The sequence below is a fragment of the Barbatula barbatula genome (genome assembly GCF_947034865.1).
Source record: "Barbatula barbatula genome assembly, chromosome: 2".
In the NCBI taxonomy this organism is placed as follows: Eukaryota; Metazoa; Chordata; class Actinopteri; order Cypriniformes; family Nemacheilidae; genus Barbatula; species Barbatula barbatula.
In genome coordinates, this window is record NC_136767.1 from 2,028,435 (window position 1) to 2,040,838 (window position 12,404).

General features: G+C 37.0%; 1 protein-coding gene across 4 annotated transcripts; it reads left to right on the forward strand.

Moving 5' to 3' along the window:
- The first annotated feature begins 261 nt into the window (after positions 1 to 261).
- Positions 262 to 12,270, forward strand: fam163b (family with sequence similarity 163 member B). 4 transcript variants are annotated; one of them, XM_079450998.1, is made up of 5 exons: positions 262 to 626; positions 707 to 748; positions 10,238 to 10,274; positions 10,771 to 10,903; positions 11,254 to 12,175. In XM_079450998.1, the coding sequence occupies exons 4-5, from the start codon at positions 10,811 to 10,813 to the stop codon at positions 11,695 to 11,697; spliced, it is 537 nt and encodes a 178-aa protein (XP_079307124.1). In that variant the 5' UTR covers positions 262 to 626; positions 707 to 748; positions 10,238 to 10,274; positions 10,771 to 10,810; the 3' UTR covers positions 11,698 to 12,175. The 4 variants fall into 4 exon arrangements, with proteins under 4 accessions (XP_079307124.1, XP_079307126.1, XP_079307123.1 ...); XM_079451000.1 differs by lacking the exon at positions 10,238 to 10,274 and having other exon boundaries at positions 11,254 to 12,141; XM_079450997.1 differs by lacking the exons at positions 262 to 626; positions 707 to 748 and adding an exon at positions 8,876 to 9,071 and having other exon boundaries at positions 11,254 to 12,270.
- Positions 12,271 to 12,404: the final 134 nt, after the last annotated feature.

Here is a 12,404-nt window from a genome sequence, read left to right on the forward strand (position 1 = left end):
TCGGAGCCAAATCTGTTTTGATGCACTTTCGGATTCAAACCCCGGACGTTTTTGTGTCAAATTTACGATAAACTAACATGAATATCCACAGAGTGAGTTCATGAAAACAAACACTGTTTCTGCTCAACTTAATGCTTCATAAACCCCGCCACGGTTATCTAGAATAGACATGATATAAATGGACTTGTTTAGACAGGTGTATCTGACAACCACACACTGTTCTGAGAAACGATAAGATGCGGAAAAGAAAATAAAAGTGACAGAGCGAGATGAGTGAGACATGGAAGGAGAGGGAAAAGATGTCAGCATAAAGCAGCTGTGTGGAAAAGGACTTTATCTCCTAATGCACTCTATTACAGATTTCTTGGAAAACGCCTCGTTCCTGCAAGGGAGGATGAAAAAGATCCAGATTGGCTCCTTCTTAAAATAGATTACGGTGAGAGCGGCCGCACGTCCGCGATGGCCACGTTTTCTTTGAAGCCTGAGAGAAGCTGTCGGCAGTCATCAAGCTCCGTCGGACTGAGATGCCAGGGCAACCTGAGGACCGAAGGTCTCCATCCATGACGATTGAGAAATAAACCTCTCAACCCAATACAGTATGAGGCCATGAGGAGATCAGAAGGCACGTTTCAGTGTTTTTGTAAGAAACAGGGCCTGGAGTTTAGAGATTGGAGAGTGCGGAAAATATGGACTGGGGATTGGGCAGGAACAGGAACAACTATACTATACTAAACTCCAAAAAATAAAAGTAAGACTTCTCACTCACAACTACACATTGATTCAGCACATTTCGTGTATACACTGGAGTTCTTGTTGTAACCTTGTGTGAATAATTGGAGAAAAGCCTAAGCTTCAATTACAGTATCAACTTTCAGTCTCTTCTTTTGTCTTTTTACGTGAATGTGTTTCTTCTTTTGACGTGCTAGTCATCAGACCTTTTACAAAAGAGATTTACAATGTACCATCACACAAAAAGATGCTTAGAATGAATAAGGCCGTTTTTCACAAGATTCCTGTGAAATAAATATGGTTTTAGCGAGTGTTTAGCAAAAGAGAACTGAGGCCTACAGTCCTCTGGGAGGAAATTCGCTTTCTTTCTCTGTAAATCCCGCTGGGAATAACAGTGACACTTCCGCCACAAGATGAAGGCACTCCAGGTTTCGTTTTTACATAGAAAAGCCATCAGCTCCTTTAGAAAGAAAACTCGGGGCATATACATTTGGTAGATGGTTTATCAATGCACGGTAAAGCGTGCAATCTGATGCTATTGTTCTTCAGCACCTAAGAGACTTGCTTCGGACCTCCATCCTTTAGTTCACACGTGAGATTGAGTTCCATGACTTTCGACAGACCTGATTCAGAACAGAATTTTAGCTTCAACTGACTCTGATTCCAGGTATAATGTTTATGAATCAGAATGAATGTGCTTTGGATGTTTGGTTAAAGGTTAAATATTACAGCGGTTTCTGAAGGCCTATCAGTAGCTATGTTTCCATCCACCTACTTCTATGCGCATTTTGGATAAAAACGCCAAGATGCGCATTAATTTTAAAAAATGTGCATAAAAAAACGTATGCTCGCAAAAGTAAAGAAAACATGTGGACCTGGCAGCAGACCGACAGTTAAAGGGGAGGAGTTAACGGATGATCCACCCAAGCTGTCTAACATGCGCATTTAAGATGGATAGTCATTACAGGAAGGTGCATTTTCAGATTTTAACTGAAGATTATGACGGCTCACACATTTTTGAAAGAGAATGACCCACATTGATAAACTATTAACAATAAACGCTGCAATATTTCATGAAAAAAATTAGCATTGTTTTTACTTTCATTGGGACTTTAACCCAATAAATCTCTAAGTGCGCATCAAAAAAGTCACGTGACCTTGAACGTTGGACGGCATTACAGAGTTTTTACAGTGGCTCCACCTGATTTTATTATTTACATTTAGACGATTTTGTTCTCTTTAACTCTTTAACTGATGGAAACACTGCTTTATTCGCAAATGATTAATACGACATTCTAACTTTAATACTCAACTTTAGATGGAAACATAGCTAGTGATAGAATGACCACAGCAATGCACTCCACGTGGTGTTCATATTCTCTACAGCTTCACTGGAGGAAGATGACGCAGTTGTAATAATATCAACACATTCAAATCAACCCATCAGACATTATTTAAACACACAGCAATATATTTTTACATCCTGCTTTTCTCAGATGGTTCAGATGTCAGATTAGGAATCCCCGCCACGCATCATTACAGGAGCGGAGGGATCAGAGCCCGGGGCCGTAACGTGCGCCTTGCGTCTGCTGCCCGCGCTATCATCATGCCATTAGACTTCAGAGAGTTCCCTGTCACCGCAGTTGAATCTGCACAGTTACACACACAAATAGCCTGAAGAGGTCTGATCTGCACCTGCCCGTCTCTTTACCCAAAGCAAACAAGAACAGAAGGCTGAGGAGTTCAGGAGAGACGCATGAATAGGAGGAGAATCAAGGAGGGTAGTGATCTCGCTTCTTTCAATACACCTGGTTAAACATACAATGCGATGTTACGACCATTTTTTCATCATTTACTCATCCCCAAACCCGTATGACTTTCTTTCTTCTGCAGAACACGAAAGAAGATATTTTAAAGAATGTTGGTAACCAAACCGCATTGGACCTCATTGACTTCCATTGCGTGGACACAAAACCACTGAGACATTTCTCGAAATATCTTCTTTTGTGTTTTACAGAGTAAAAGACTAGTATAAATAAAGAAGGGTGAATATGATTTTTTTACGAATATGAACATTTACAAGGCATTGTGAGTACTTTCACAGACATTATGATATTTTTGACTCGTTCTTAAGAGCTTAACAAATGCCATCCTGAAACCAAACCCAACACTTATACAATCTGAGCCCAAGCGTTCTCCGCCCACCAATCCCTATTGGTTAGGAGTCATTAAACATATGTCTTAGGTTCCGTTTTAATCGTCTCATCCCCTGAACTGCACAAAAGGACCAACTTTCCCTCTAAAACATAACTCGACTTAAAAGCCACGAGCAGATGAAATATAACTGACACTGAGGATAGACAAAGAGCTTTGCGCCCGTGGAGAAATGTGCTTAAGAGTCAGAACAATAGCCGAAGGAGGAAAGATGCTGAGGCTGTGATGGAGGCGACGCTTGTGGAAGGAGCTCCTGCTGTAATGAGGGATTGGATTCGGCATTAGATTCTTTATTAAGATATTTCTTATCCTTGTTAGACAGACTTTAATGCCAGCGGATCGATTCCCCCTCGTGCCCAAAGACAGAGAGAGAAACGGAGAGGACATTATGGGGACTGAGAAGTTTTCAAAACTCAATTCCGCTCCGTTTTAGAAATGGCAAAAAACATACAGAAGTTCTTAATGAATTGCATTAAGTTCTTAAATTAAATTTTGAATACAGTACATGAATGAAACAAGACACAATGCACACATTGTTCAATTAAATTAGTATAAATATTCTATAGGCTACAGTATAAATATTGTACAGTATGTAAATATATACGCTAGGCCTATTTATATAAATACATATTTTGTAAGAATAACTATTTTTAAGCTTCGTTGTCTCATCCACACAATGATAACATTATATGAACAACAAATATGAATGAGATTTAAAAAGTCATGGGAATCTTTTATGTTGCCCTTCTGAAGATTTCAAAAAGCCTAGTGTATGTGATGTACGGGTCACTGTAACTGTACGCAGGTACCTGCTTTTCTGTATTAAACGGATTAGTTTCAACATGAATTAAAACACGTCATTTAGAAAGTCACACAGGTTTGGAACGGCGTTCCATTTATTTGTCCTTCAAGAATGTCTAAATGTCTTACTATTAAAAGCCAAATTCACTGTAAATCTTCAAATATATATTTTTTCGCGTTGTCATCAAATTGATATCAGTTTACATTGTTTGCCAGTATACTGATCTTTTCAGTGTTATTTCAGAAGCACACAAAGATTTGTCATGTGTCTAGAACTGCAGCAACCCATTCAGTCCTAAATGTCAATATTTACCAATACAAGCAAATCTTAGAGCTAATCTACACCGCCATCAGAATCACAATACTATTTGTGTTTATTATTGGAGACTAAAACTCTTCAGCTCGGATTGACAGCAGATGGAGCCTGATGGGAGTTTGCATGTGTTTGCATAAGAGAGATACTGAGTCTGATCAACTGTTGAGATAGTATGAGCTGTCAGCCAGATCTCAAGAAGTGTGTATGGTAAGAGACGAGGGAGGAGTCTCGGGCTAGCCCTCTTTTTCTCACCTCTGGCAGGCCTTGAGACCTGTTCTTACATGCTGACTGTGTTGAGGCTGATGGGGGCTCAGGGCATGCTGGAACAGGTCCTCACGAGCGCTCTGTATGGGATTAAATGGAAATGCAAATCTTTCGAGCAGAGGTTGCGTTGTTTTATTTGAGGCATGGAGTAAAGAGGAGTGTTTGATACTTTTCTTTCAACGTCGCAGTAACAAATTGGGCTCTTAAAGGAGATATTTTTAAAATTGGGATTGAAGGAAATGTATATATAAATATATATATATATGAATGTGAATGAATTCAACCAAACAATAACTTAAAAGTGTTAAGAGAGTTCACCCAAAAATGACCAATTATTTGATCATTCCAAACCTGTATGACTGATAAAAGATATTACAAAGATCATTACTAAGTTACCAAAGAGCACTGGTCCCCATTGAACTCCATTGTTGGACACTAAGGATGAACTGGATGAACTGTTAATTTAAGATGCTGCAATGGATTTATGGAGAACAGCGCCCTCATCTGGTTATAATGCTTGGGATCATCATTGATGGTCTATGATTTACTAATAATGCATTTTTGATAGAAAACAAACTTTAAAAGTGAGAAAACAAATCCCATGTCTATTATTGTTCATGTCAAACGTTGTATTCACTTTTTTATATTTATTTAGTCAGATGACAAATTAAGCAGAAGTCAATATAGAGAGATAAAGGAAATAATACATTAATTCAGCCAATTATTTGTAAATAAAATAGCATTGTAGAATTAAGTGCGGTGACATTATTAAATAATAATTTGAGAAAAATTTTAATTTTAAGGATATTTCCTTGTGTACTTTTATGCAATAAACAACTTTGGTTTGTGTTATTTCACATCCAGTCTAGGTCATGTAAAATAAAGACAAAAGTAAAGCAAAAGTAGTTTAGAATAACTAGAGGAACATAAATTGACGTGCAGCACATGTGAAAGGTCATAACCTGAGATTTTAAAGTTTTGACTGCTTTGGTTTACATACTGTAGATCATTTATAATCAGTTTGTCATACAGCTTTCTTTTTCATCCCTCCCTTAAAGGCAAAAAGCCATAGTAAATGTGATAGTCCTGGGTCATAAAGTGGAACACGCCAATACATTCACAATAAGATCAAACATTAACAAAGACTTAACAAAGCGAGGGCATTCATAACCATGGTGAGACTAGTGTGCTTTTAACTCAACCAATGTTTGTGGGTCTTGTGGACCGACAGCATTATATCATTTTAAAATCAATACAGCAATAACAAATTGTAAAAATACTTTACAGATCCCAAATTCGGAGCAGACACATCATATATGGGTAATATTTGTCATTTACCTCTGAAAGAAAATGCATATTCCAAAAATATTTCAGTGATTAACATTAATGTGAATTCATTTTATAAACATCAACGTTTGAGGTTAAAAATATTACAATTACATTTTGTTTTTCAAAATGAATAGTAATATATGTGTATGTGTTATAAACAGGTCCAGTCCCGCAGAGCAAACACAACAAACGGATTCAATGTTTGTAATTCAAAAAAAGTAGTGGTACACACAAGTGAACTGGACTGTTGAGAACATCCTTACAATTATGTGCATATACTTTGTTGCTTACACGATGCTCTTCTTATAGAGCTTCACTAACGCTAGAACACTAACAACAATATAATACAAATACACTGCTAAATTCATTTTAATGAAAGATACAAAAGACAAGCTTCTGATTCTCCTTACACCAGTATTCACAGAAACTCTCCATGACCTGCTGAGCGCTAACAGATCTCTGAAGTACACGACATGCGTGATGGAGGATCTGCTCTCCTCTGAGATGGAGTGCTTTCGCACCAAGTGATTCCATACCTGCCGCATTTCCTACACCATAAATAAAATATACCTCTTACTCTCCTTACAGATCTGAAATGTCTCAGTAAATTGTCCCTCGTGGATTAATGGTAAAGGTGTGCTCACTATCACTCTCTTTCCTCTCTTCTCCTTAGCGAACAACTGCTATAGAGGCGAATGTACTTGAAATTGAAAGCTAAAGGTTTCTTTGTTTCTTTGTTTCTTAATTCATTCAAATAAATAAACTTCATAAAGTACTCTTATTAACCGACTTGTATTACAAGCGTGAGAAACATACATTAATCCATGCATTTTAAAGATAGATTCCACTATTGTATATATTAGACAGTATTTAGAAAAAAATACTTATTTTTATTTACTTACAGTAAATACTTTAAATGGCTTGGGTCTCTTCATTGCAAGTCTATGAATGTGAAATGAAGTGTTGTTTTAATGTTGTCAAAAGGTTCATGAGTGTCCCATCACTAGTAACGGCAGATGGATACTTCAGTACAAACAGGCTTTTATACCAGTGTACTTCATTGAGTCTGCAAATGGAACTGCATTTCCTACCATTTTATGGTTTAATATTGAGCCATTTGAACAAAATGTAGTTTTGTTAAACTGAAAAATATATTATAAGCATAAAACCATATTACTCTACATTTAAAGGAACAATTCACCTTCAAAATGAAAATTCTCTCAATATTTACTATCCTTTTAAGCCTTGTGCAAAACACAAAAGAAGATATTTTGAAAAAGGTTGCTAACCACAAATAGTTGGTCCCCATTGACTTGTATCGTATAGACACAAAGCTAATGCAGGTCAATGGGGTCCAACGGCTTTCTGTTTCCAACATTCTTCAAGATATCTTCTATTGTGTTGTACCGAAGGAAGTAATACAGATTTGAAATAACAAGATGGGTTTTCATTTTAAAGGTGAACTATTCCTTTGATGGATCTTAATTTTGATCATTTTGGAAATAAAGACAAGTTCAATCTCAGTCGCAAACTCTTAAGGCAATGTGTCTGCAGTCACGCCGTATTACTTTCAGCATTCGGCCTGAGGACGGTTCTTCTTTTTCACTTCACTTTGGGAAAGTGTGACAGGACGGGCTTGTTCCTCATCAAATATACATGCACTTTGTCTTCTAACACATTTGCATAGTGAAGTCGCAAGAATACTTTCCTATCCATTTGTGCTCCATTTGAGCAGACGGCACAATCCGAGAGATGCGCGATCTTAGAGCAAATGACATCACTCGCATTTTGACAAGAAAGCACATCATGTTTCAAAATCTTCTCACTGGCTTTTTCCATGAAGGGTGACCTTCCCTCTGGAATAAGGTCAGTAAGCAAGCAACACAAATTGAATGAAATGCTTCAATCTTCAGAATCCATGTGTTTTGTTGTCCAATGAATATAACATTCACAACGATGCCAGCATTGCATTAGGACAAACTGTATATTATAACAACATATACACATATTCTTTCATCTCTGATCTGTTCCATATAACTGTCTACCCTTCATTCAAATAGATTGTGAACAAACCCCTCTGAATACATTAAGACTCCCAACACAGTCACAATATAAAGCCTTTTAGATCAAATTGGCATAACCCATTATTTTGGCCCATTCGATATTAAAACTAATGCCGGGTTGAGCAGAAGTTCTTTATACCTTTTGTTATGTGTTTGTAAATCTGTATAATTAATAAAGTTATTCATAATTAAAAATGTAAAACATTGTTGCAAAGGTTTAGTCAACGCTATTTCACATTTACACAATTTGATTGTTTTTCAAAGGATCACAGTTTCAGAAACATCAATCTAAAACAAAACAAAAGCATTTTTCTCGTCTTTGGACATGTTTGTTCAAACTGCCTTAATGCCTCAATCGGTTTTGTTCAATGTTTCACCCCAAATATTCCGGTGAATGTGAAGGCACGGATGATCCGATGGGAGTTCTGAGACAGGAAAAGAGAAAAATAACCTTCCCTTACACCGCATCTTTACCTATGAATTTATCATGACCATGTCCGTACAATACACTGGAATCTCAGCCTCCTTTCATATTCGAAAGTTGAATAATTTATAGAATAAAATGTAGTTTTCACCAACTATCTCCTCTTAGTAGCACTCAAAGGGGTACAACAGCAGGTTGGATGGTGAAGAGCTCGAAATGGGACTAAAAGTTAGAGTGGAAATTGTGTGTGTGCGTGTTTGCGTGTGTGTCATGTAATAAACTGCTTTGAGGTCACCTGCAACTTTAATAAAACTGAAAATAAATCTGTAATCTTGTCAGTAAACGCTTTTTTATCTGCATATCATGTGCACTTGTAAAGGTAGCTTTGTGAACGTTCCTTCATCATTTGTAAGTCTGCTAAATGAATAAATGTGTGTAGAATGCAGATCATAGTTTTGGGCTGGTTACCTTTTAATAATATGTTTGAAAAAAATCGATTCAGTTTATCAAATGGTCTGACATGAAACAGCAGAAGTGAATGATAACTGAACAAAGCAACTTTATTTGTACTGTGAATGGCACTGTGCATCACTCCTTGGTTGTTTGTAAATGCAATTTAATAAACCTGCAGCAGATACAGATTCATCCTCATCTCCAACAGACTTGTCAGTAAAATGTATTTGTAAAATATACATAAAAATCACTTCAAGTGGACTGACCGAATAAATGAACGTCACCTCATGGGAGTGCGTGGGGCGCGCACGTGTGGCGCGGACGCGCATCTCAGGTCTCCAGTGATGTAAAGATACGGCTATCTGAGAAAACTTCAGCTCTTTAATCGACTCATTTTTACCGCATTAAATTGGCTTTTTATTTCGTCTGAAGATGTTTGCCATAAAAGCGTTTTGAAGTTGGATAAGTTCTGTATAATGTAAGTATTAACGTCTTCCGAATGACTGAAATTAGCATTTTTATTGGTTCGGTGCCAATAAGTTCGTTCAACACGTGATAGAACATGAATAGATTTATCAGTTACGTGTTGACACTTTTTTGACTGTATTTGTTTGCATTTGTATGATGAATTTGTTGCTGAAATGTTTTGCTTATATGGCTGTTTGTTAAGAAGTCTAGCCTATATAGATCAATAATCCTCCAGAATAAAGTTCAAAATAAACTGGTATATTTTATATTTTAAGAAGATGTATGTAAATCAAATATAGAATACCTGATTGATTCGGATGCAGATTTGGGGTGTTTTGTCACTTTTGCAATGAATTTAATGTAACAGCACTTTTTCATGTGTTGCTTTTTATATGTTCGCATCCTCATCATTTAGGAAATAAAAAATGGTATCTTGTGGAGGATGACGATATTTCGTTGAGTCAATGCATGCTCAATGAAGGGTTCTTTCAGGGCAGTGAATAATGGTTATAATTGTAATTGTGTAAAATTGTTTATTTTATTCAAATTGATTGAAATAGGTGAAATAATTGTACTTTTTTACAAGATGCATGTAATATAGCCATACGCCAGTTTGTAAATATATCATGTCTATTGCATTATTCAGAAGTTGTCAAAGCACCTCAGACATTGTGTGTTTCTCACTGTTGACCTTTATATTTGGTTATATAAGTTATTTGTGCATATGGGTGACTAGTTTTTGTGGGCTGAATGACTCTGTGGCCTGAGGACGGTCCAAATACTGTCATCACAAATTACGAAATTCATATTAAGCTTTCTGGTTCACTCGTGGTGAGTTGCACACAATCGCTTTTGTATTTCATTAACACTTCATATGACAGACGCAGTTATTAACCAGACCGGTTTATTGTTAATTTGTCTAATTGTGATTTGAATAACTTATAAACCTATTTAATCGCTTCATTGGGTCTGTTACCTACTGTAGACACCTTAGTGAACATTTAGGGCGAAATATAGGCAAGAGTACATGATATCATTTATTCACCTTCATGTCATTTAAAATCTATATGACTTTGAGAAATGTTTCATGGTTTTGTGTCCACAATGGAAGTCAATGGTGGTCAGTGTTGTTTGGTTACCAACATTCTTCAAAATGTCTTCTTTTGTGTTCTGCAGAAGGAAGAAAGATAAACAAGTTTGAAATGACATAAGGGTGAGTAAATGGTGCAAGTTCTATGTCTAATGCAATTGAGACATCTTACACGTCTTGCTACAGAAACATATCCAGCCTTCAGTTCATTCAGGTTAATTGTGCATGTCATTGTTTGCAATATCGGTTGGCTTCATTTGATGGCCTTTTGCAATTGTACAGACGTTTCTGTTATTATTTACAGATTTGCATTTAAATTGTCAACAAAACGTTATTTTACTTTTTTTTGAAAGATTTTTTTCATGCATTTTTGGAATACAGTCAAAAAGTGTAAAATTACAGACTTTTACAAGAAAACCAGGAAAATTATGTAATTTTACCGGTAATAAACTGTTCTTTTACAGTTTCATTATGTCGCCCCAGCTGCCAGAAATACCATCAAATACTGTAAAATTACAGAAAATGTACAAGAGAAACACGGAAAGAAATATATTATATTTCAATATATTGTAATTTTACAGTAAAAATATAATTTTACGCTATATTTCTGTCAACCCAGCTTTTTCCAGTGCACAGTTTGTTGATGGAGAGGATTTCGAATGACAGCTGGAACAGTGGTCATCACAGGTGGAATCTTAGCTGCCGTCATCTTGCTGACTATTGTTACGTTCCTGTGTTACTGTAGGCTGCAGGTAATTCTGCTTTGACATATCTGTTCTACTGACAGTTTTGATAAATGAGATCAAATTTTGGATCACCGGCATGCTGGTGTGTCTGTCCTCGCCGTGCTTCTTAAGTCATTCCAAACCTGTAGGACTTTCCATCTTCTGTGGAACACAAAAGAAGATATTTTGAGAAATGTATGTGTAGTTTTGTGTCCACACAGGGAAAATCAATACAGTGCCAATGATGTTTGATTCCCAACGTCTTCTGTTCGTTTTAGTTTTGGCTTTTTGCCCATGTACAGCAGGACTAATGTGATAAAAAATGTAAAAGCAGGCTGTTTTTTCCTTCGTCTTTACATTGTCACTTTCCCCATTAGTATTACTGCTGTAGACGGGAAGAGTCGGAGGGGGAGGAGGAGGAGGCCGACATCACTAAGGCATCTACGAGTCCACCGCGACAACCGAGCCCATCCGAGAGTCCGCTGAGCCTTCATCCCTTCCCCGAATACGCCTCCTCCAATCAGCTTCTAATGACCGCCGAGCCTTTCGAATCCAATGGACCGCTCAACTATCCTCACTACACCCCGCGGATGCCCTGTAGGCCCAGCCGCTCTTGCACTTTCTGCCCCTCTTGCACTGGATATCTGCCGCTGTACGTGAGCCCTCAGGAGGGCCTGCGTAATGGAGGCGGCAGGATCTCCTACAGGACTCAGGAGGAATTGGACCTGCCCATGGACACGGCCAGCTTAACCAAACTCAACCTCTTCCGCTCGGTTACCATGCAGGACATTCTGACCCATCACATCAGCACTGACGTGTAGCACCTCTTATTCACCTGAAGTATCGCGCAAGTCACACTGATTTTATTTGTTTAATTCATGTAAGGTGTGGGATGCTTTTAGTTAAGTGAAACCTCAGTTGGTGGCAAAGGCATCTGCTTTTATATAAATGTTTGCACTTCTTGTGTGTAACTTATAGGGCTGTAAATGGCATGAGATCTGGAGAATCCATTTTTTATATTATTCCTCACATTTTTTTCTGGATCACTGGATATTTACTGCTGTAGTAAACTACTGATTAAAGCGTAGAGAAAAAATAAAGACGTGCGGAAGACGGTCAGTGTTTTACGTTTAGGATTGTGAATTTGTGTGTTTCTTAAATCTGTTGATTGACATGTTTTATACAGCAATTCTCTCCATTTAAATGTGTTTGTGTTTAGTGCCACTTTGATTTCCATTGTTTTGTTGGGAAAAAATATTATTTATAAAAATAAAAAAATGGGCTTCGCCATGACTCGCTATCTTTAGTGTATTATGAAGTGTTTCATTTATTAACTCTTAATTTATTATTTTATGAAGAGCTGGATTAAGTCCAGGGTGAAATTAAAACAATTCAACAAGAGACGGTGTGTGTGTTATTGTAGTTTTTTAGCTTTATTGTAGTTTTTATTATGAATATATAATTGTATATTTTCAAATGTAGTTTTAAACAATTTTGTCATGCGCTTTTGTAATGTATTTTGTAATGA

Bases quoted from the DNA above. Each gene is read 5' to 3' on its own strand.
- fam163b (XM_079450998.1), top strand. From the start codon at position 10,811: ATGACAGCTGGAACAGTGGTCATCACAGGTGGAATCTTAGCTGCCGTC. The intron at 10,904-11,253 runs GTAATTCTGCTT...TTTCCCCATTAG, and splicing joins TGTGTTACTGTAGGCTGCAG to TATTACTGCTGTAGACGGGA.